At 57.1% G+C, this 18,080-nt stretch overlaps 2 protein-coding genes across 2 annotated transcripts in view; one reads left to right on the top strand and one right to left on the bottom strand.

Moving 5' to 3' along the window:
• The window catches only part of MYH7B (myosin heavy chain 7B), a 32,503-nt gene extending 18,157 nt beyond the window's left edge, over nt 1-14,346 (top strand). The window contains exons 19-42 of the mRNA XM_054392150.1: nt 362-449; nt 1,089-1,206; nt 1,805-1,928; nt 3,023-3,159; nt 3,579-3,834; nt 4,267-4,509; nt 5,069-5,245; nt 5,578-5,723; nt 6,170-6,260; nt 7,016-7,405; nt 8,326-8,452; nt 9,318-9,436; nt 9,677-9,873; nt 10,200-10,549; nt 11,106-11,230; nt 11,509-11,624; nt 11,717-11,909; nt 11,993-12,196; nt 12,319-12,444; nt 12,610-12,780; nt 13,083-13,187; nt 13,551-13,646; nt 13,757-13,894; nt 14,338-14,346. Of these exons, the coding sequence (XP_054248125.1) occupies nt 362-449; nt 1,089-1,206; nt 1,805-1,928; nt 3,023-3,159; nt 3,579-3,834; nt 4,267-4,509; nt 5,069-5,245; nt 5,578-5,723; nt 6,170-6,260; nt 7,016-7,405; nt 8,326-8,452; nt 9,318-9,436; nt 9,677-9,873; nt 10,200-10,549; nt 11,106-11,230; nt 11,509-11,624; nt 11,717-11,909; nt 11,993-12,196; nt 12,319-12,444; nt 12,610-12,780; nt 13,083-13,187; nt 13,551-13,646; nt 13,757-13,894; nt 14,338-14,346 (3,846 nt within the window). The remainder of the gene's footprint in view (nt 1-361; nt 450-1,088; nt 1,207-1,804; nt 1,929-3,022; nt 3,160-3,578; nt 3,835-4,266; nt 4,510-5,068; nt 5,246-5,577; nt 5,724-6,169; nt 6,261-7,015; nt 7,406-8,325; nt 8,453-9,317; nt 9,437-9,676; nt 9,874-10,199; nt 10,550-11,105; nt 11,231-11,508; nt 11,625-11,716; nt 11,910-11,992; nt 12,197-12,318; nt 12,445-12,609; nt 12,781-13,082; nt 13,188-13,550; nt 13,647-13,756; nt 13,895-14,337) is intronic.
• Nucleotides 14,347-17,217: 2,871 nt separating this feature from the next.
• The window catches only part of TRPC4AP (transient receptor potential cation channel subfamily C member 4 associated protein), a 30,183-nt gene continuing 29,320 nt past the window's right edge, over nt 17,218-18,080 (bottom strand). The window contains exon 18 of the mRNA XM_054392148.1: nt 17,218-17,437. Within this exon, the coding sequence (XP_054248123.1) occupies nt 17,300-17,437 (138 nt within the window). The 3' untranslated portion in view covers nt 17,218-17,299. The remainder of the gene's footprint in view (nt 17,438-18,080) is intronic.

The following is an 18,080-nucleotide window of genomic DNA, read 5'->3' as shown; positions in this document are numbered from 1 at the left end:
CTGGCTCTCCCCTGCAGCAAACCTTTCTCTACAAATGCTTGGGAAGCATCTGGCTCCTCTTTGGCACAGCAAAGCCTGCAGGTGCCCTTTGGAAGGCCTGCCAGCCTAGTACCCTCTGCCCTCTGCCATTGCTCCCACCCTGGCAGAAGGCAGTGGTCCTGATGTGGGGCTGAGGATGTCCTGCTGGCAGGTAGCACAGAGAGCAGCCAAGCAGGAGGAGGTTCCCTGCTCTCTTGTGAAGAGTAGTGAGGGACTCTCAGGGTCTGCTCTCTGCCTGCCCACGGGGAGAAGGGGCTGGAGAGGGGTGTGGCTGGGGAGCAGGGCTGTCACCTCATGCCTCATCCCCTGTGCCTGCCCACAGGAGAATCTCAACAAGCTGATGACCAACTTGCGCTCCACACAGCCCCACTTTGTCCGCTGCATCATCCCCAACGAGTCCAAGACCCCAGGTATGCAGAGCCTGAGACAACTCCCTGGCAGCTCCTCGGGTGCCATCCACATCTGGGAGCTGGCAGGGGCTCCATCTTCTCCCCAGTCCTTTTCTTGCAGCACCTCTGCTGCCATTGAGACCTGGTCCCACCTCAGTATGGAAAGTCCTGTGACCTCTGCCAGTCTCTTCTCCTGAGCAGTTTTGGCTGAGCAGTGACAGTTAGGCTGCCTTGCACTCAGGTGCCAGCAGGCACAGCTGAGTCTCTCATGCTGAACTTCCACCACCCAAGGCCCAGGCTGCAGCACTGGTGCTCAGCTCAGCAGTGACAGTTGGGCTGCCTTGCACTCAGGTGCCAGCAGGCACAGCTGAGTCTCTCATGCTGAACTTCTACCACCCGAGGCCCAGGCTGCAGCACTGGTGCTCAGCTCAGCAGTGACAGTTGGGCTGCCTTGCACTCAGGTGCCAGCAGGCACAGCTGAGTCTCTCATGCTGAACTTCCACCACCCAAGGCCCAGGCTGCAGCGCTGGTGCTCAGCTCAGCTCAGGACAAGGACCCCTGTTCAAACCCAGAGTTTCCAACGTTCAGGCCCATGCTGCAGCTCCATTTCTCCCATCCCCTGGGGCTGAATGTCTGCTCCATCTCTGCTCTGACCCGCAGGAGCCATGGATGCCTTCCTGGTGCTGCACCAGCTGCGCTGTAACGGCGTCCTGGAGGGGATCCGCATCTGCCGCAAGGGCTTCCCCAACAGGATCCTCTACGCCGACTTCAAGCAGCGGTAGCTCCCTCTTCTCCCTTGTGATGGCTTCCCCCAGCAGCCATCACACCTTCACACAGACTTGTGCCACCTCTGACCTGCTCCCCAGCTTGTGCAGGGCTGGTCTGAACCACCACAGTGCTCCCAGTGCATGCATGCTTTGGAGTGGCTCTGCTGCTGGCTCTGTGCTGCCAGGCATGGACAGTCTGGAGCCAGAAGTGAGGAGGCAGCAGGGCTGGGGATGTTGAGGTGCTGAATGCTGGAGTAGATGGGGAGTGGCAAGCCCCAGGTCCTCTAATCCTGGCTTAGATCTCTGCTCTTGAGATGGTTACCATTTGCTAGCTGGCCCCATCCAACCTGCTTGGTCTGGGCAGGCCCAGGCCCAGTGGTCTCCTCCTGCAGTCTTCCTTGTGTTCAGGGACTAAGACCTGGCAGGGTCCCCTGGTGTCTGCTCTACAGCAGAACCCATCCTGTGCCCTGGTGCTCCTGGTTCATATTTGGCTCCAGCAATGTTGCTTCCAGGGGTAACTGCCATGGCTGGGGTGCAGGGATGATCCTGGAGCCATCAGCTCTGTGCTGGAGCTCTCTTGCATGTCCTCCCTCTGCTCTGTCCCTGCAGCTACCGTATCCTGAATCCAGCAGCCATTCCAGATGACAAGTTTGTAGACAGCAGAAAGGCAACAGAGAAGCTGCTGAGCTCCCTGGAACTGGACCACTCACAGTACAAGTTTGGTCACACCAAGGTGAGAATGGCACTGGTCTTTGGAAGGGAGACATTTCCCCTCCTGTCTCTCTGCAGTCCCAACTCCATGCCCAGCTTGCTCGCTGCCTGGCCACAGCCCTGCTGAAGCCTGAGCTCTGCAGGCTGAGTGTGGTCCCTGAAAGGATTGAGGAAGACATAGGAAGAAACAGGTTGGGAAGAAACAGGCCTGAGCAGAAGGTGACTGCTGCCTGACCTCATTCCACCCAACAGAGCAGCTAGTCCCTGCTGGGGGATGTGAGGGGATGTGCTCAGGCCAGGAGACCTGGTGCCCAGATCCTTGCGTGGGATCCCAACTACTGCATGCCCAGGCAGCCCTTGGTGCTTGTGTGACCCCAGTGCCAATTCAGGCTGGAGAGCAGCCCTGCAGAGAAGCACTTGGGGATGCTGGGAGGTGCAAAGCTGGAGATGAGCTGGCACCATGAGCGCACAGCCAGGCAGGGGATTCTGCCCCTCTGCTCCACTCTGCTGAGACCCCACCTGCAGTGCTGGGGCCAGCTCTGGAGTCCTCAGCACAGCAAAGACAGAGACCTGTTGGAGTGGGGCCAGAGGAGGCCACAGCAATGCTGGGAGGGCTGGGAGGCCAGGCTGGGAGAATTGAGGTTGTTCAGCCTGGAGAAGAGAAGGCTCCAGGGAGACCTTCTGGTGGTCTTTCAGTACTTAAAGAGGCTGATCAGAAAGCTGGGGAACAGACTTTTGAGCAGGGCCTGTTGTGACAGGACAAGGGGTGATGGCTTGAAACTAAAAGAGGCAGATGTAGATTGAAGAGAAGGAAGAAATTTTGTAGTCTGAGGCCCTGGCCCATGCTGCCCAGAGAGGTGGGAGATTCCCAATCCCTGAAACCATTCCAGGTGAGGTTGTCTGGGTCTCTGAGCAACCTGCTCTAGTTGCAGATGTCCCTGCTGGCTGCAGGGGGATTGGACTGGGTGACCTCGAAAGGTCCCTTCCAATGCAAACCAGTCTGGGATTCTGTGATCTCTGCTTTGGGCCATGTGTAGCCCAGGTCTGCCTGACAGGTCCCTGAGCCCTCTGATCTCTCTGCTGCTGACTCTCTTGTCCTCCCCCTCTTGCCTGCAGGTGTTTTTCAAAGCTGGTTTGCTGGGCATGCTGGAGGAGATGCGAGATGAGCGTCTGGCCAAGATCTTGACCATGCTGCAGGCCAGGATCCGAGGGCACCTCATGCGTGTTGAGTATCAGAAGATCATCAGCAGGAGGTTAGTGTTGTGGTGGGAAGAGCAAGGCCTCTGCGTGTCTTCTTGTTCCTTCTGTACCCTTCAGTGGGCTCACCTGTGGGGCTTGCCTCTGGCTTACAGTGGCTGGGTAAGGCCCTGTCCTGAAGGGGTGGAGGTAGACCTGTAAGAGGTCTGGCATGGGCCTGGGTCAGTGCATTTAAGTGGGGAGAGCCTTTGGTTTCCACTGGAAGATTCAGAGGGATGTAGAATGAGGTGGCCACACCAGCTGTCCCACTAGGGCAGTGTGCAGACAATGTGCCTTTCATTGAGCATATCACCATTTGCCCTCCTGGTGAAGAACAGAGCCATGTCCAGGCCTGCAGAGGCTGGATCTCTGCTGCAGTGAGGATGGGAGGTGGACCATCCACAGCCACGATGGTGCTGTGCTTGTGTCCCTCCAGGGAAGCTCTGTATACCATCCAGTGGAACATCCGGGCCTTCAATGCTGTCAAGAACTGGTCCTGGATGAAGCTGTTCTTCAAGATCAAGCCTTTACTCAAGTCTGCTCAGACTGAGAAGGAAATGTCCAACCTGAAGGAGGAATTCCAGAAGCTGAAGGAGGCTCTGGAAAAGTCTGAGGCTAAGAGGAAAGAGCTGGAAGAAAAGCAGGTCTCCATGATCCAGGAGAAGAACGACCTGACTCTGCAGCTGCAGGCAGTGAGTGCCTCCTGCTCTTTCTGGATGTAAAGATAGTGCAGGGTCCATGGGTAGAAGAAGGACCAAAGTGTGTTAGATCCCTCCTTCAGCCTTGTGCAGTTTTGAGAGCCTCAGTATTGCCACAATCTGCTTGAAATACAATGTGAGGCTTGGTCAGACCTGAAGCTGTCTCACAGACCTGCCAGCTCAGGGCTCCTGTGGGCATCTGTGCTCCTCTGGCTCTGGGAAGGGTGATCTCCACACACTGGGGTGGGGGGGATGGCAAACAGGCAGTGACTGGAACTGCCTTTTCTGTTCACCTGAGCACCTTGGGCTTGCTCTGCCCCTTCCACAAGGAGAGCTTCCACTCTAGGCTGGGACAGCACAGCTCAGAGACTGCTGGGACACTCCTGGGGCAGGGGCTGAGCACTGGGCCTCCTGTGCCTGCTCCAGGAGCAAGACAACCTGGCAGATGCAGAGGAGCGCTGCGACCTGCTGATCAAGTCCAAGATCCAGCTGGAGGCCAAGGTGAAGGAGCTGACTGAACGGCTGGAGGATGAGGAGGAGATGAACTCAGACCTCACTGCCAAGAAACGCAAGCTGGAGGATGAGTGTGCAGAGCTGAAGAAGGATATTGATGACCTGGAGATCACCCTGGCCAAGGTGGAGAAGGAGAAGCATGCCACGGAGAACAAGGTACCTGCCCTTGCCTGCAGGGTGCAGCCCCATTGCCCTGGGGCTCAGAGCTGGTGGGGGACAGCAGAGCAGCATCAGGGACAAAGCTGCTGGTGTGTGGGAGCTGAGCCAGGGGCGTGGGAGAGGGCAAATTCCTTTGCTGTCCTGCCCTTTGGTTTGGGGCACTGGCAAACAGCAGCCTGGCCAAGGGGACAGAGGCTGGCTGCTGCTGTGGTGCCAGGCTTGCTGGTGACCATGGCCTCCTGCCTTTCATGAGGGTGGTGGGTTTCTCACCAGGAGGGTGGTGAGACACTGGCACAGGTTGCCCAGGGAGGTGGTGAAAGCCTCATCCCTGGAGGTTTTTAAGGCCAGGCTAGATGTGGCTGTGAGCAACCTGCTCTAGTGTGAGGTGTCCCTGCCCATGGCCGGGGGTTGGAACTGGATGCTCCTTGGGGTTCCTTCCAACCCTGACAATTCCGTGATTCTAAGATTCTATGATCTCATGGGTCAGGATGCTCTCTTAGTTTTGCATGCCCCTTCTCTGAGAAGTTGTGCTCAGGTTTTGACCTCACTGACCTAGGTTAAAAACCTGATTGAGGAGATGGCTGCTCTGGATGAGATCATTGCCAAGCTGACAAAGGAGAAGAAGGCACTGCAAGAGGCCCATCAGCAGGCCCTGGATGACCTGCAGGCTGAGGAAGACAAGGTCAACACACTGACCAAAGCCAAGGTCAAACTGGAGCAGCAAGTGGATGATGTGAGTCAAGGGGCAGTGGCAGTGAAGTGAGAGAGGTTTGAGTCACACCCTCAGGAGAACACAAAGGCTGTCCCTGGGTGGGCTCCGAAGGGTGGGATTGTTATGGGATCCTCTTAATGTGGCCAGTTGAGGAATAACCCTGTGGACAAACTGCCCCTGAACCAAGAGGTGATCCTAGAGTACCTCATGGGAAGCACTCCTGGGCTGAGGGAACAGCTCTGGAGACCAATTAGGCTCTCAGAACTGGGTGAAGTTCCCACAGCAATGGAAACTGGGAAGGTTGGGGTTACAGCAGGTCCTTTCCCTCCTTATCCTCTCTCCCTTCTTTCCAGCTGGAAAGTTCTCTTGAACAAGAAAAGAAAGTGCGTATGGACTTGGAAAGAGCAAAGAGGAAGCTTGAAGGAGACCTGAAGCTGACACAAGAGTCTGTAATGGATCTGGAGAATGACAAACAGCAGCTGGAGGAGAGACTCAAAAAGTAAGTTACTAGTGCCTGGGCTGTGTGCTTACTCTGCTGGGCCAGTGCCCACCTCTGCATCAAGGGGACGTGTGGCAAGGCTTCTGACACTGTCTCCTGTAACACCCTCCTAGCTCAGGAAGTGTGGTTTGGTGAGTGGGCAGTGAGGTGAGTACAGATTTCATTGCTCATGTCCCATTCTCGTTGGAGAAGTGGAGAAAAACAGCTAGAGACCTCACAGGGGAAACTTCAGAGCTGGGTTGCCTTCCAGTTTGGCCACTCCAAGCCTTCCTTAGAGCAATTCATCAGCTGCTTCTTATCCCTGCAGTCCTGCTCCTGTGTGGGTTGGGTTGTCCTCTGGACCTGGGTGTTAAGAGTGCAGGGAAATATCTTCCTTTGGCTTCAGGCTTGAGGGCTTGGCAGGCCAGTGTTTGTCTGACCAGAGGTTCTGCCTTCTTTCTGTGCAGGAAAGATTTTGAGATGAGTCAACTGAATTCAAGGATTGAGGATGGGCAAGTGACTGAGGTCCAGCTGCAGAAGAAGATCAAGGAGCTCCAGGTGTGGTGGGAAAAACTGTTCTCAGAGCTCAGGAGTCCTAAATTTCCATCAGATGTAATGTGCTGGGGGAATCTGCATGGGTCAGGCCCTCTGTGAGCACAGAGGCATCACCTTGGCAGGAGAGTGGTGAAAAAAGCTGGCACTGTGAGCAGAAGCCAAGCCCTCTGCCAAAATGTGGTGGGCTCAAAGTTCAAGAATAAACTATTGGGGTGAATGCAGAGTTAGAGCCTTAAATCCAGTGCCCAAACTCTGAAGTTCCGAGCCTACTATGTTGGGCTTCTTTCTAGCAGAGGAATGCCCCCAGGTTCAGGCTGTGTGCATTGGGGGTGCCCACTGAAGGGAGGGTGCTGTCAGTCTGGCTCCTGCTGGCTCTCAGAGGAGAGCAGGAGCTCTGCCAAGCAGCAGCCACCAATGCCTACCTCTGGGGATCCCAAACCAGCCCAGGTGTTTTCCCCAGGCTGGTGGCTCATTGCTCCCCACCATCAGAGGAGACACTTTGCTCCCCTGTGGAGAGCAAAGACGCTGGAGCTTCGCCTGGTGCTTGGAGCACCCAAGTTTGCTCTGTGTGCAGGAGCACAGGGAGGTGGTGGAGCCACCAACCCCGGATGCGTTTAAAGGTCTTTTGGATGTGGTTGCTTGGGGATATGGTTTAGGAGTGACCCTTGCAGAGTAGGGCTCTGGGTTGGACTTGGTGGTCCTGAGGGTCTTTTCCCACCTGAATGTTCCTGTGATTGTGTGATTCCTGCATGTGCCAGGCCCGCATTGAGGAGCTGGAGGAGGAGCTGGAGGCCGAGCGCGCGGCCAGGGCCAAGGTGGAGAAGCAGAGGGCGGAAGTGTCGCGGGAGCTGGAGGAGCTGAGCGAGCGGCTGGAGGAGGCCGGCGGGGCCACGGCCACCCAGCTGGAGATGAACAAGAAGCGGGAAGCGGAGTTCCTGAAGCTGAGGAGGGACCTGGAGGAGGCCACCCTGCAGCACGAGTCCACGGCGGCCGCCCTGCGCAAGAAGCACGCGGACAGCGTGGCCGAGCTGAGCGAGCAGATCGACAACCTGCAGCGCGTCAAGCAGAAGCTGGAGAAGGAGAAGAGTGAGATGAAGATGGAGGTGGATGACCTCTCATCCAACATCGAGTACCTCACCAAGAACAAGGTGGGCACTGTAGGAGCTCAGCTCTGCCGTCAGCTGGCTGCGCTGCGTTCGGCACAGCCGAGTCCGTGGGACGTTGTCCTAGGTAGGATCATAGAGTCGTTGAAGGTTGGGAAAGGCCTCCAAGATCATCAAGCCCAACCTTCTACCCAGCACTGCCATCACCACTAAGCCATGTCCTACTCGTTTTTGAACACCTCCAGGGTGTTGGGGAGGGACTTTTTAGGATGTCAGGTAGCGATAGGACTGGGGGGAATGGAGCAAAACCAGAAGTGGGTAGTTTCAGATTGGATGTTAGGAAGAAGTTTTACACCATGAGGGTGGTGAGACACTGGCACAGGTTGCCCAGGAAGGTGGTGGAAGCCTCATCCCTGGAGGTTTTTGCAGCCAGGCTGGATGTGGCTGTGAGCAACCTGCTGTAGTGTGAGGTGTCCCTGCCCATGGCAGGGGGGTTGGAACTGGATGATCCTTGGGGTCCCTTCCAACCCTAACAGTTCTATGATTCTATGGTGACTCCACCACCTCCCTGGGCAGCCTGTGCCAGTGCCTGACCACTCTTGCTGCAAAGAATTTTTTCATAATATCCAATCCAAAGCCTCCCCTGGTACAAGTTGAGGCCACAGAGGTAGCTCTTCGCCATGGCCAAGTTTCTCTTTCCTGCTAAGTATAGCTTGTCCCTATGGCACTATGGCTTTGCTTGTCCTACTCAAGTCTGGAAGATCTGGGAAGGCATTTCCTGGAAGCCTGACAGCAGAGAGCCGCTGTTAGCTTAGCAGAGACATGAGCTCTGGCAGGCTCCTGCTCTCTGCCTTGCATAACACAGCTTGGCTGAGGAGGACAGCTGGGTCCTGGGGTGATGGAGTCGCTGAGACCCTCCTGGAGGGTCGGTGCTGGGTCTCAGAGGCTCTGCTTGGTGCCTGCAGGCCACTGCTGAGAAGCTGTGCCGCACCTATGAGGATCAGCTGAATGAGGCCAAGGCCAAGGTGGATGAGCTGCAGCGACAGCTGAACGACGTCAGCGCCCAGCGGGGCCGGCTGCAGACTGAGAACGGTAGGGCTCAGGGGGGCAGCTGAGGGGGGAGCTGTGGGGCAGCTGGACAGACTTGTCCTTGTCCTCCCTCTGCCATGGACAGCAAACACAGCAGGAGCTCCATCTGCAGTGGAGGGGAGTGGGATCACAGGACCTCAGGATGTTAGGGCTTGGAAAGGACCTCCTGAGATCATCGAGTCCAACCCCCCTGCTAGAGCAGGACCACAGAATTCAGCACAGGTTGCACAGGAATGCATCTGGATGGGTCTTGAAAGTCTCCAGAGAAGGAGACTCCACAACCCCTCTGGGCAGCCTGTTCCAGTGCTCTGTGAACCTCACAGTGCAGAAGTTCCTCCTCATGTTGAGGTGCAACCTCCTGTGCTGTAGTTTCTATCCCTTGCCCCTTGTCCTGTCACAGGGTGCAACTGAGCAGAGCCTGTCCCCTCCCTCCTGACCTCCAGCCCTCAAATATTTATAAACATTTATTAAATCCCCTCTCAGTCATCTCCTCTCCAGACTGAACAGCCCCAGGGCTCTTAGCCTCTCCTCATAGGGCAGTGCTCCAGTCCCAAGGATGTTCTTGGTGTGCCTCCACTCAGGCCTTGCAGAGGTGCTGGATAGCTTGGCAAGGAGGAGAGGACCTCTGTGGTGATGGTAGTTGTGCTGGGGCATGCGTGGTGAGCTTAGGCAGCAGGAGGAGGGGTTCCTAGCTGGCCTACTTTGCCTTTAGCTGCTGGCACCCCTGCCCATGGGCCCCAGCTTGCCTGGGTGGGGATACAGCTGGGACTGGTGAAGGTCTCCAGGCAGCTGAAGGCTGCAGGCTGTGGAGAGTGTGGGCCAAAGCAGGCTGCAGCCCTTCAGCTGGTTTGGCTCTGTTTGAACCCAGGGGAACTTAGTCGGCTGCTGGAGGAGAAGGAGTCCTTCATCAACCAGCTGAGCCGTGGCAAGACCTCATTCACACAGAACATTGAGGAGCTCAAGAGGCAGCTGGAGGAAGAGACCAAGGTGAGGCTTCTAGGGCATGACACAGATCTGAGGGAATGGGAGGTGTCTCACAGCCACTGTGGCAGTGGCTCAGATTCTGGAACTGGGGAAGTGGAACATACCCTGCACACAGGAGCCCCAAGGGCTGCTCCTAGCCTGGAAAAACCAGAAGTTTTCTTCTGCTGTCCCCAGTTCCGGTGCCATGGCTCGTGCCCTGCAGCCTGGGTCAGCTGCTCCTCTCATGAGCATTCCTTTCCTCAGAGCAAGAATGCCCTGGCCCATGCCCTGCAAGCCTCCCGGCACGACTGCGACCTGCTGCGGGAGCAGTACGAGGAGGAGGTGGAAGCCAAGAGCGAGCTCCAGAGGAACTTGTCCAAGGCCAACGCAGAAGTGGCCCAGTGGAGAACCAAGTATGAGACAGATGCCATCCAGAGGACAGAGGAGCTGGAGGAAGCCAAGTGAGTGTCAAGGGACAGGTTTCCATTCAAGGATGGAGCCTTCCCAGACCCCAAGGGGAGACTGCACCTTCCTGCCTGGACTTGAGCCTGTTTGGGCAGACTGCGGCCACCCATCCTTGGACCATCGGGGTGGGATGGCAGACACTTGGGTGGGATGGCAGACACTTGGGTGGGATGGCAGACACTGGGGGGGGATGGCAGACACTGGGGGGGGATGGCAGACACTTGGGGGGGATGACAGACACTGGTGGGGCTGATGCTGGGGTGGGCTGGCACGGGGGAGGGATGGCAGCAGCGTGGGATGACGCTGGGGCTGCCGTGGGCAGGAAGAAGCTGGCCATCCGGCTGCAGGAGGCCGAGGAGGCGGTGGAGGCTGCCCACGCCAAGTGCTCCTCGCTGGAGAAGACCAAGCACCGCCTGCAGACGGAGATCGAGGACCTGTCGGTGGACCTGGAGCGCGCCAACTCCGCCTGCGCTGCGCTGGACAAGAAGCAGAGGAACTTCGACAGGATCCTGGCTGAGTGGAAGCAGAAGTATGAGGAGACCCAGGCAGAGCTGGAGGCGTCGCAGAAGGAGTCGCGCTGCCTCAGCACCGAGCTCTTCAAGCTCAAGAATGCCTATGAGGAGTCCCTGGACAATCTGGAGACCCTCAAGAGGGAGAACAAGAACCTGCAAGGTAGGATTGGGCTCAAGCTGTCCCCCTGGGATCTCTGCCCAGGGTCCTGCTCTCATGGGCAGCCTGTGGCTGCCCTTTGCTCAGCCGTGTGGTGGGATGGGGCTCGCTTGTAGGAAGGGAGCAGACCTTGTGCTTGGCCAGGCCTTGCCTGTTTCCTCCTTGGAGGGATGCAGCAGCCCAGCCAGGAAGCCAGCGTGTGTCCTGCCCTCTTGCTCAGGGGCGCTCTGGGCAGTGTCACTTGGCTCTTGTTTCCAAGTGGTGCATGTTTTGCTGCCCAGAGTGCCCTGACTGTGGCATGGCCCTGGCCTGGGGGTGTTGCCCTTGGTCAAGCAGGACTCCATGGAGCAGGACTCCATGGGCACTTAACTCCTCTCCCACACCCTCTCCTTCCTCCAGAGTGCAGCATGGCCCAGAAACGTCCCCAAGCACAACTTCAGATGCTCTCCAAGGGGTTAGGGGGACATCAGCTGAGACTGGCAGGGGGGTGGGGGAGACCCCTGGGTGGGAATAACCCCACAGTCTTGTTCCTGACCAAATGCTGTTCTGTCCCTGCCAGAGGAAATTGCTGACCTGACCGACCAGATCAGTATGAGCGGCAAAACCATCCACGAGCTGGAGAAGCTGAAGAAGGCACTGGAGAACGAGAAGAGTGATATCCAGGCAGCTCTGGAGGAGGCTGAGGTGAGTCCTTGTTTCCCACTGGTGCTTTTGTGTGCCCATTGCCCTCACAAGCCACTGGCCCACCCTGCAGCTCTGGCACAGTGACAGTCCTGAGCTGGGCTGGCACCCCTGGGAACCTGCTCATGGGACTTGTGCAACCACAGCAAGGCACTGGGGGGAGCTCCACCTTGCATGCTCTTCATAGCTCTGGGCTGGGAGCAAGGCCAGGCCAGGTTGGGGTGGGTGGATGGGGAAATCCACTCCAGGGACCCCCTTGTCATGGCTGCTGCTGTCTCTAGGGCGCCCTGGAGCACGAGGAGAGCAAGACGCTGCGCATCCAGCTGGAGCTGAACCAGATCAAGGCTGACGTGGACAGGAAGCTGGCAGAGAAGGACGAGGAGTTTGAGAACCTGAGGTGTGTGCCGAGAGGGGACCGGCTGGGCCGTCGCTGTGGGGACCCCAGGCTGGGTGTCCCCAGGTGGACAGGGCTGCTCGTCCCTCCCACAGGCGCAACCACCAGCGTGCCATGGACTCCATGCAAGCCACGCTGGACGCAGAGGCCCGGGCCAAGAACGAGGCTGTCCGGCTGAGGAAGAAGATGGAGGGAGACCTGAACGAGATGGAGATCCAGCTGAGCCACGCCAACCGCCAGGCCGCCGAGTTCCAGAAGCTGGTCCGCCAGCTCCAGGCCCAGATCAAGGTTGGACCAGCTGCGGGTTGGAGGGGTTTGGTGCTGGCCCCAGCCTCCTCCCTTGTCCCCACTGAGCCTGGGCTGCCCGGCAGGACCTGCAAATCGAGCTGGACGACACCCAGCGCCACAACGACGACCTGAAGGAGCAGGCGGCCGCCCTGGAGCGCCGCAACAACCTGCTGCTGGCTGAGGTGGAGGAGCTGCGGGGAGCCCTGGAGCAGGCTGAGAGGAGCAGGAAGCTGGCAGAGCAGGAGCTGCTGGAGGCCACCGAGAGGGTCAACCTGCTCCACTCCCAGGTAAGGCGCCAATGGATCTTGGGCACCTGCTGGCACTGGAGCAGCAGGAGCCTCTTTGGCATCTGGGCCACTGGCCGTGGGGAAGAGCTGGTCCCTGTGGCACGGCCCTGCTCTCTCCACAGAACACAGGCCTGATCAACCAGAAGAAGAAGCTGGAGGCTGACATCTCCCAACTGAGTGGAGAGGTGGAGGATGCAGTGCAGGAGTGCCGCAATGCTGAGGAGAAGGCGAAGAAGGCCATCACGGATGTGAGCGCACAGTGGGCATGGTGCTGGGTGCCTCAGCCAGGGTTCCCAGCACCCTGTGGGGCTGGTGGGTGGAAGTGGAGGGTCCCAGAGCTTAGTCGTTGATCCCCTGTATCTGACAGGGCTGCCTGGCCTTGCGGTGATAGCTCTGTGCTCTTGGCCTTGCAGGCTGCCATGATGGCAGAGGAGCTGAAGAAGGAGCAGGACACGAGTGCACATCTGGAGCGGATGAAGAAGAACATGGAGCAGACCATCAAGGACCTGCAGATGCGCCTGGATGAAGCAGAGCAGATTGCTCTCAAGGGGGGCAAGAAGCAGATCCAGAAGCTGGAGGCCAGGGTGAGGTGGCAGGGACAGAACCTTGGCTGTGCTACTTGGAAGCAGGTTCCTGGTGCTGCCCCTGTGGCTCTGCAGGGCACTGGCTCTGTCCCATTCCTTTGGGGCAAGCCTGTACCACAGTGGGACTGGGGGCAAGGACGGGCAGTCCCTGAGGACTTGCAAGCCTCAGGTCAGCACCAGCCTTTGACTGGGGTGCCTCAGCCTTGGATGTGGCTGCTCTGATGTAGGGAAAGTGATCTGGCCCCAGCTGGGGCTGGTGCTGGAGAGCAGAGCACTGAGCTGGCCTCTTCCCCTTTCCCCAGGTGCGGGAGCTGGAGGGAGAGCTGGATGTGGAGCAGAAGAAGATGGCTGAGGCCCAGAAGGGCATTCGCAAGTACGAGCGGAGGATCAAGGAGCTGAGCTACCAGGTACCAGCACCAGGCGCAGCTCCAGCCCAGCAGGACTTGGCCCAGCAATCCCAGTGCTCAGATCCTGGTGTTCTCCACATCCCTTCTCCAGTCCAGACCAGCCCTGGCTTGTGCTGGGCACTGTGCTGGGACCAACGGGAGCAGGACAGGCTTCTCCCAGGCCTGGAAGCCACCACGTGCTCTGCGTCTCACTCTTTTGCTGGCACCTCCTAAACGAGGTGCTGGGGAGCCAGGGCACAGGAGGCTGGTGGCTGGGTTGGTGGCGAGAGGTGGTGCTCTATATGGCACCACTGGTGCTCTGGGATAGTGGGGAAGCTGGGGCCTGAGTTGGGGGTCCTGCTAACAGTGCCAGGGCACTTGCAGGCTGAGGAAGACCGGAAGAACCTGGCCCGGATGCAGGACCTGATTGACAAGCTGCAGAGCAAGGTCAAGAGCTACAAGCGCCAGTTCGAGGAGGCGGTAGGTGCCTGTCCCCAGTCCCCCAGCAGAGCACAGTGTTGGCCTTCCCTGGGCTGGCTGCAAGGGCAAGGGGAGCCCCAGGCACCCACCTCTCCCCTGTGGCCATGCAGGAGCAGCAGGCCAACTCCAACCTGGTGAAGTACCGCAAGGTGCAGCACGAGCTGGACGATGCCGAGGAGCGCGCAGACATCGCCGAGACGCAGGTCAACAAGCTGCGTGCCCGCACCAGGGAGGTCATCGTCTCCAAGGTAAGGCCACCCAGCTGAGGGCACAGAGTCACAGAATGCTTTAGGTTGGAAAAGACCTTTAAAATCATCAAGTCTACCACTTGATGCCATGTCCCTCAGCACCACAGCTACACGGCTTTGAAACCGCTCTATGGACAGGGTCTCCACCCTGGGGCAGCCTGTTCCAGGCCTGGACCACCCTTTGGGGGAAGAAATTGTTCCTCATGCCTAACCTAAAACCTCCCCTGGTGCAACCTGAGATCATTTCCTTCTGTCCTACCGTTTCTTCCTTGGGAGAAGAGGGCAGGTCAGCTGGAGCCAGAGGAGCAGCTGCATAGCCCATGGTTACATCCTACCCAGTGCTGCCATGGCACTGCCACTACTGCCAGCACCTGAAGGATGCCAGGGTGCTCCCTGCCTCCAGGCTCAGGCTCTCACCAAAGCTCTTTTGGTTTTGTTTCCAGCACGAGTAGCAGGAGCCTGGCTGCCGGCTCTGCCCTGGCCTGTCTCCAGATGCCTGCTGGAGGTTTGAGGCAAATGGCTGCAACAGTCACTGCCAGCTTTGCACCCTGTGAATAAACACAGATCTGCCAGGACTTGCTCTGCTGTGTCTGTCATGGGGGAACCAGGGCCCTGGAGAGGTAGGGGCAAGCTTGGGGATGTCTTTGATACCAGCAGAAGGACACTGCTCTGGCCTGCTGGTAGGTTTTGGGGGAACAGCCCTTTCCTCACCCCTCCCCACCAAGCCTCTTCAGCCCCTCTTAGCTGCAGGGGAGCAGGGCTGAGGGTAGAAGAGACCTCACTGAAACCATCATTCTTGGGAAGAACAGAGAACACCCCAGCTCCAGCCCTGCAGGGCAGAGGGAAGGGTGGGGACGGCACTGGCGAAGGGCCTGCAAAGAAAGACATCTCCACTCACTTCTTTAAAATAGATTTCTTTAATATTTCCATTTAATATGTTTATTTGCAGTTAGTAAATTGCCATTAATCTGGGCAGCACGAACCTCAGAAATCCAGAGGAGGGTTAGTGACAGGGATCCCACCTCCACCCCCCTGAGCTCTCCCCAGCCCCACGCTGGATGCTTCTGCTCCCTGCTCTCCATAAATAAGACAAAACGAGGATGAAGGACAGAGCTCTTGGTCCCTTCTCAAAAGGAGATTCTTGAGGCAGTTGTCATGGACAAACAAGCCCACAGCAACGTGGCCCTCAGTTAAAAATGTGCCTGTGACCCTCTCTGCCAGCTCCTGCCCCTGCCCACGGCAGGCAGAGCCTTGGCCCTGGAGAGAGGACCTGCTGCTGCAGTGGGTTCTTCCCTGGCTCTTCTCTTCAGCCAGCCTGAAGCCAAAAGCAAAGCCAAGCTGCCTCTGGCAGGCCAGGCCCCAAGCTCAGCATGCTCCCAGTGCTCAGGAAGAGGGAGCCAGGAGCCAGAGGGCAGCTGGCAGGACTCCACAGCCCAGGCAGGCACAGCTTGGACCCTGACTGTAGGTTCTATAAACACTGAGATGGAAAGGAGACTCTGCTGCTAGAACCCTGCAATCAGTGGATGCACCCATTAACTAGACTAGGGAAAGGCATCCCTCAACTGAAAAGCCTTTTAATTTGAAGCATTTATTTAAGTGTACATCTATTACAGTTAAGAAGCAAAAGATACACCAAAAACACAAATACCCAAGGAACAAAAAAAGTACAGATGAGAAAGAAATGAGCTCAGGGAAGGGAGGGGGCAGAGTGGGGTGACCCCACGAAGAGCAGAGTTGCAGCTGCTGTAGCCAGGAGCTCCCCAACACCAAGGGTGAGCCCAGGGTAACCTCACTGGAACAGTGCAGAGCTCGCCCAGCCCCCTAGGGAGGGACAGAGAGCCCCAGGAGCTCCTGCAAGGTTCCAGGTTACACACAAGCTCAGCAGCTCTGACTGCCCCACAAGCAAAGTACTGGCTGCAAGTCCACAGCAGGACACCCAAGTGTGAGATGGGTGAGAGCAGGAGGGTGACTGCTGGAAGACAAGTCCTGCAGCTGGGGTCTCTCATCCCAGCACAGGGGTCCTCAGAGCAAGACCCATTCTGCTGGCAGGGACTAGAGACAAAATGCTACAGCTCTGGGATGTCCCTCTCCAAAGCCTGGGCAGAGCTGAAGTCATCTCATCAAATAAGTTAAGGAAAGTGAAAGAGATTCAGATGCACATTCCAAAGAAAACTGTTTTTTTCTAGCTGGAGCTGCAAGACACCTAGGCTTTGACTTAAATGCAGTGGCTCAGAGGACTTCAGGCTTGATTCATTCCTGGGAATGTGAGCAACACAATCAGTGGTGGTGAGCAGGCAGGGCCTGTGTAGGTCTGGCCAGTCAGGAACTGCCAAAACTCAATTCCCCCTTTTCCCAAAATATCCTACAAACTTCTTTTCAACCAGGAGTGTTTATTCCCAGCCTTTAACACATTCTGATTAAAACAGATCCAGGATAAAACTGACATCTCCAGTAAATATTGCACTTCAAGATTAATGTGTGTGTTGATATTAAGGACTGAAAGCAGAGACTGACAGAGGACTTCCAGGCATAGAAGGTTAGCATCAAGAGCAAGGGTCCTGAAAAGGATTTTTAAAACCAGATTAGTCACCCAAGAAGGGACAAGCTCCAAGTTTAAAAAAATTAGTACATTTTAATGCTAGTGCTCCCATGAAAAAGCCAACCCCTGCTGGGATCCCACCGCTGCTGAAATGTCTCTGTTCTCTGCAGCTCTGTACAACACCTTCAGGTGGGAAGGATCTGCAGGAAAAGACAGCAGGAGCAGAGGTTCTCCTAATGCACAGACAGACAGATTTAGTACCAAATGATCCAAAAGGAGATGGTAAAGAGGTGACTGGAGCTAGGGCTCTCAGGAATTAAAAGCACACACACACACACACACACTCACACCCCAACCAACCCTCAACCCCTGATTCCCAGCCCCATCAGAAGAGTTACACCCAGAGGGAGTCCTCGTGGTGGCTCTGCATGTGGCTGGCATGCTGGGGTCCCAGCCAGACCAGCTCCTTGGACCTCACATCTGGAGAGCAATTTGTGTGCTTTTGGACCTGCTAAGTTCTGGCAGCCACGGATGAGCCCCGAGTCCATTGGCACACAGGGAGCAGCCTCGCGTGTCAGCAAACCCCCCGGGGCCAGCCTCGCCGGGCTGCCAGGCAGGACAAAGGAACAGCGAGAGGCTGGTTGCTGCAGGTGAGTAATATTTTATCCCAGAACACCTGGAAGATACATCCCTGAATGTGTTGCCCAGAGAGCTTGCCAAGCCTGGCCCGTTGGGGGTCTGGTGGGGGGCTGGGGGCCGGCAGGCTCCCCGGCTGGGTGCCACACGCACAGGACACGGCGGATCCCTGAAGTCCACGGGCTGAGAGGTACCCTCCGAGCGCGGCCCGGCGGCAGCCGGAGCGCAGCTCACTCCTCAGAAAAGTCCCTGTCAATGTCCATGTAGGCCTCGTCGATGTAGCTAACTATGGCACAGGGGGAGGTCCGGTCTGGACTGAGCAGTATAGATACAGTCTCTTTCCAGTAGGTAAAACTAATACAGGAGCTCTGTGGGAAGAGATGGAGAGGGTGGTTAGCGTGCCCTGTAGGCACCAGCTGCGGCAGCACACGCCGCCCAAAGGACGTGACACAGACAACTGAAAGTCAGTGATGTCCAGAGGCAGGACGAGGGGCAGTGGGTGCAAGCTGGAGCAGAGGAGGTTCCGTGGGAACAACAGGAAATTTTTTTCACTGTGAGTGTGACAGAGGTTGTGGTCTCCTCTGGACTTTCATAACCTGCCTGGATGCGTTCCTGTGTGACCTGTCCCAGGTGATCCTGCTCTGACAAGGGGGTTGGACTTGATGATCTTCCTGGATCCCTTCCAACCTCTGACTCTGTGATTCACCTCCTGTTCAGCCTGGCTCCCCAGCCACACAGCTGAACACACCTAGTGATCCATCATAGAATCAGTCAGGGTTGGAAGGGACCACAAGGATCATCTAGTTCCAACCCTATCCACCTCATCCTCCTGGGGTGGGGAGTAGCAGCGGTGGATGCTGAACCAGCTGCAAGTTCCACAGCCAGCCTCTCACTATCACAGAATCATTCAGGCTGGAAAAGGCCTTTAAGATCACCCAGTGCAACCATTCTCTATCTCTACCAAGCTGGTGATAAACCACAGCCCTCAGCACCACATCTCTGCCTTGGTTA

The sequence above is a fragment of the Indicator indicator genome, chromosome 24 (assembly GCF_027791375.1).
Source record: "Indicator indicator isolate 239-I01 chromosome 24, UM_Iind_1.1, whole genome shotgun sequence".
Classification (NCBI taxonomy): domain Eukaryota; kingdom Metazoa; phylum Chordata; class Aves; order Piciformes; family Indicatoridae; genus Indicator; species Indicator indicator.
The sequence above is the reverse complement of the archived record's forward strand: the minus strand, read 5'-3'. Positions and strand labels throughout refer to the sequence as shown.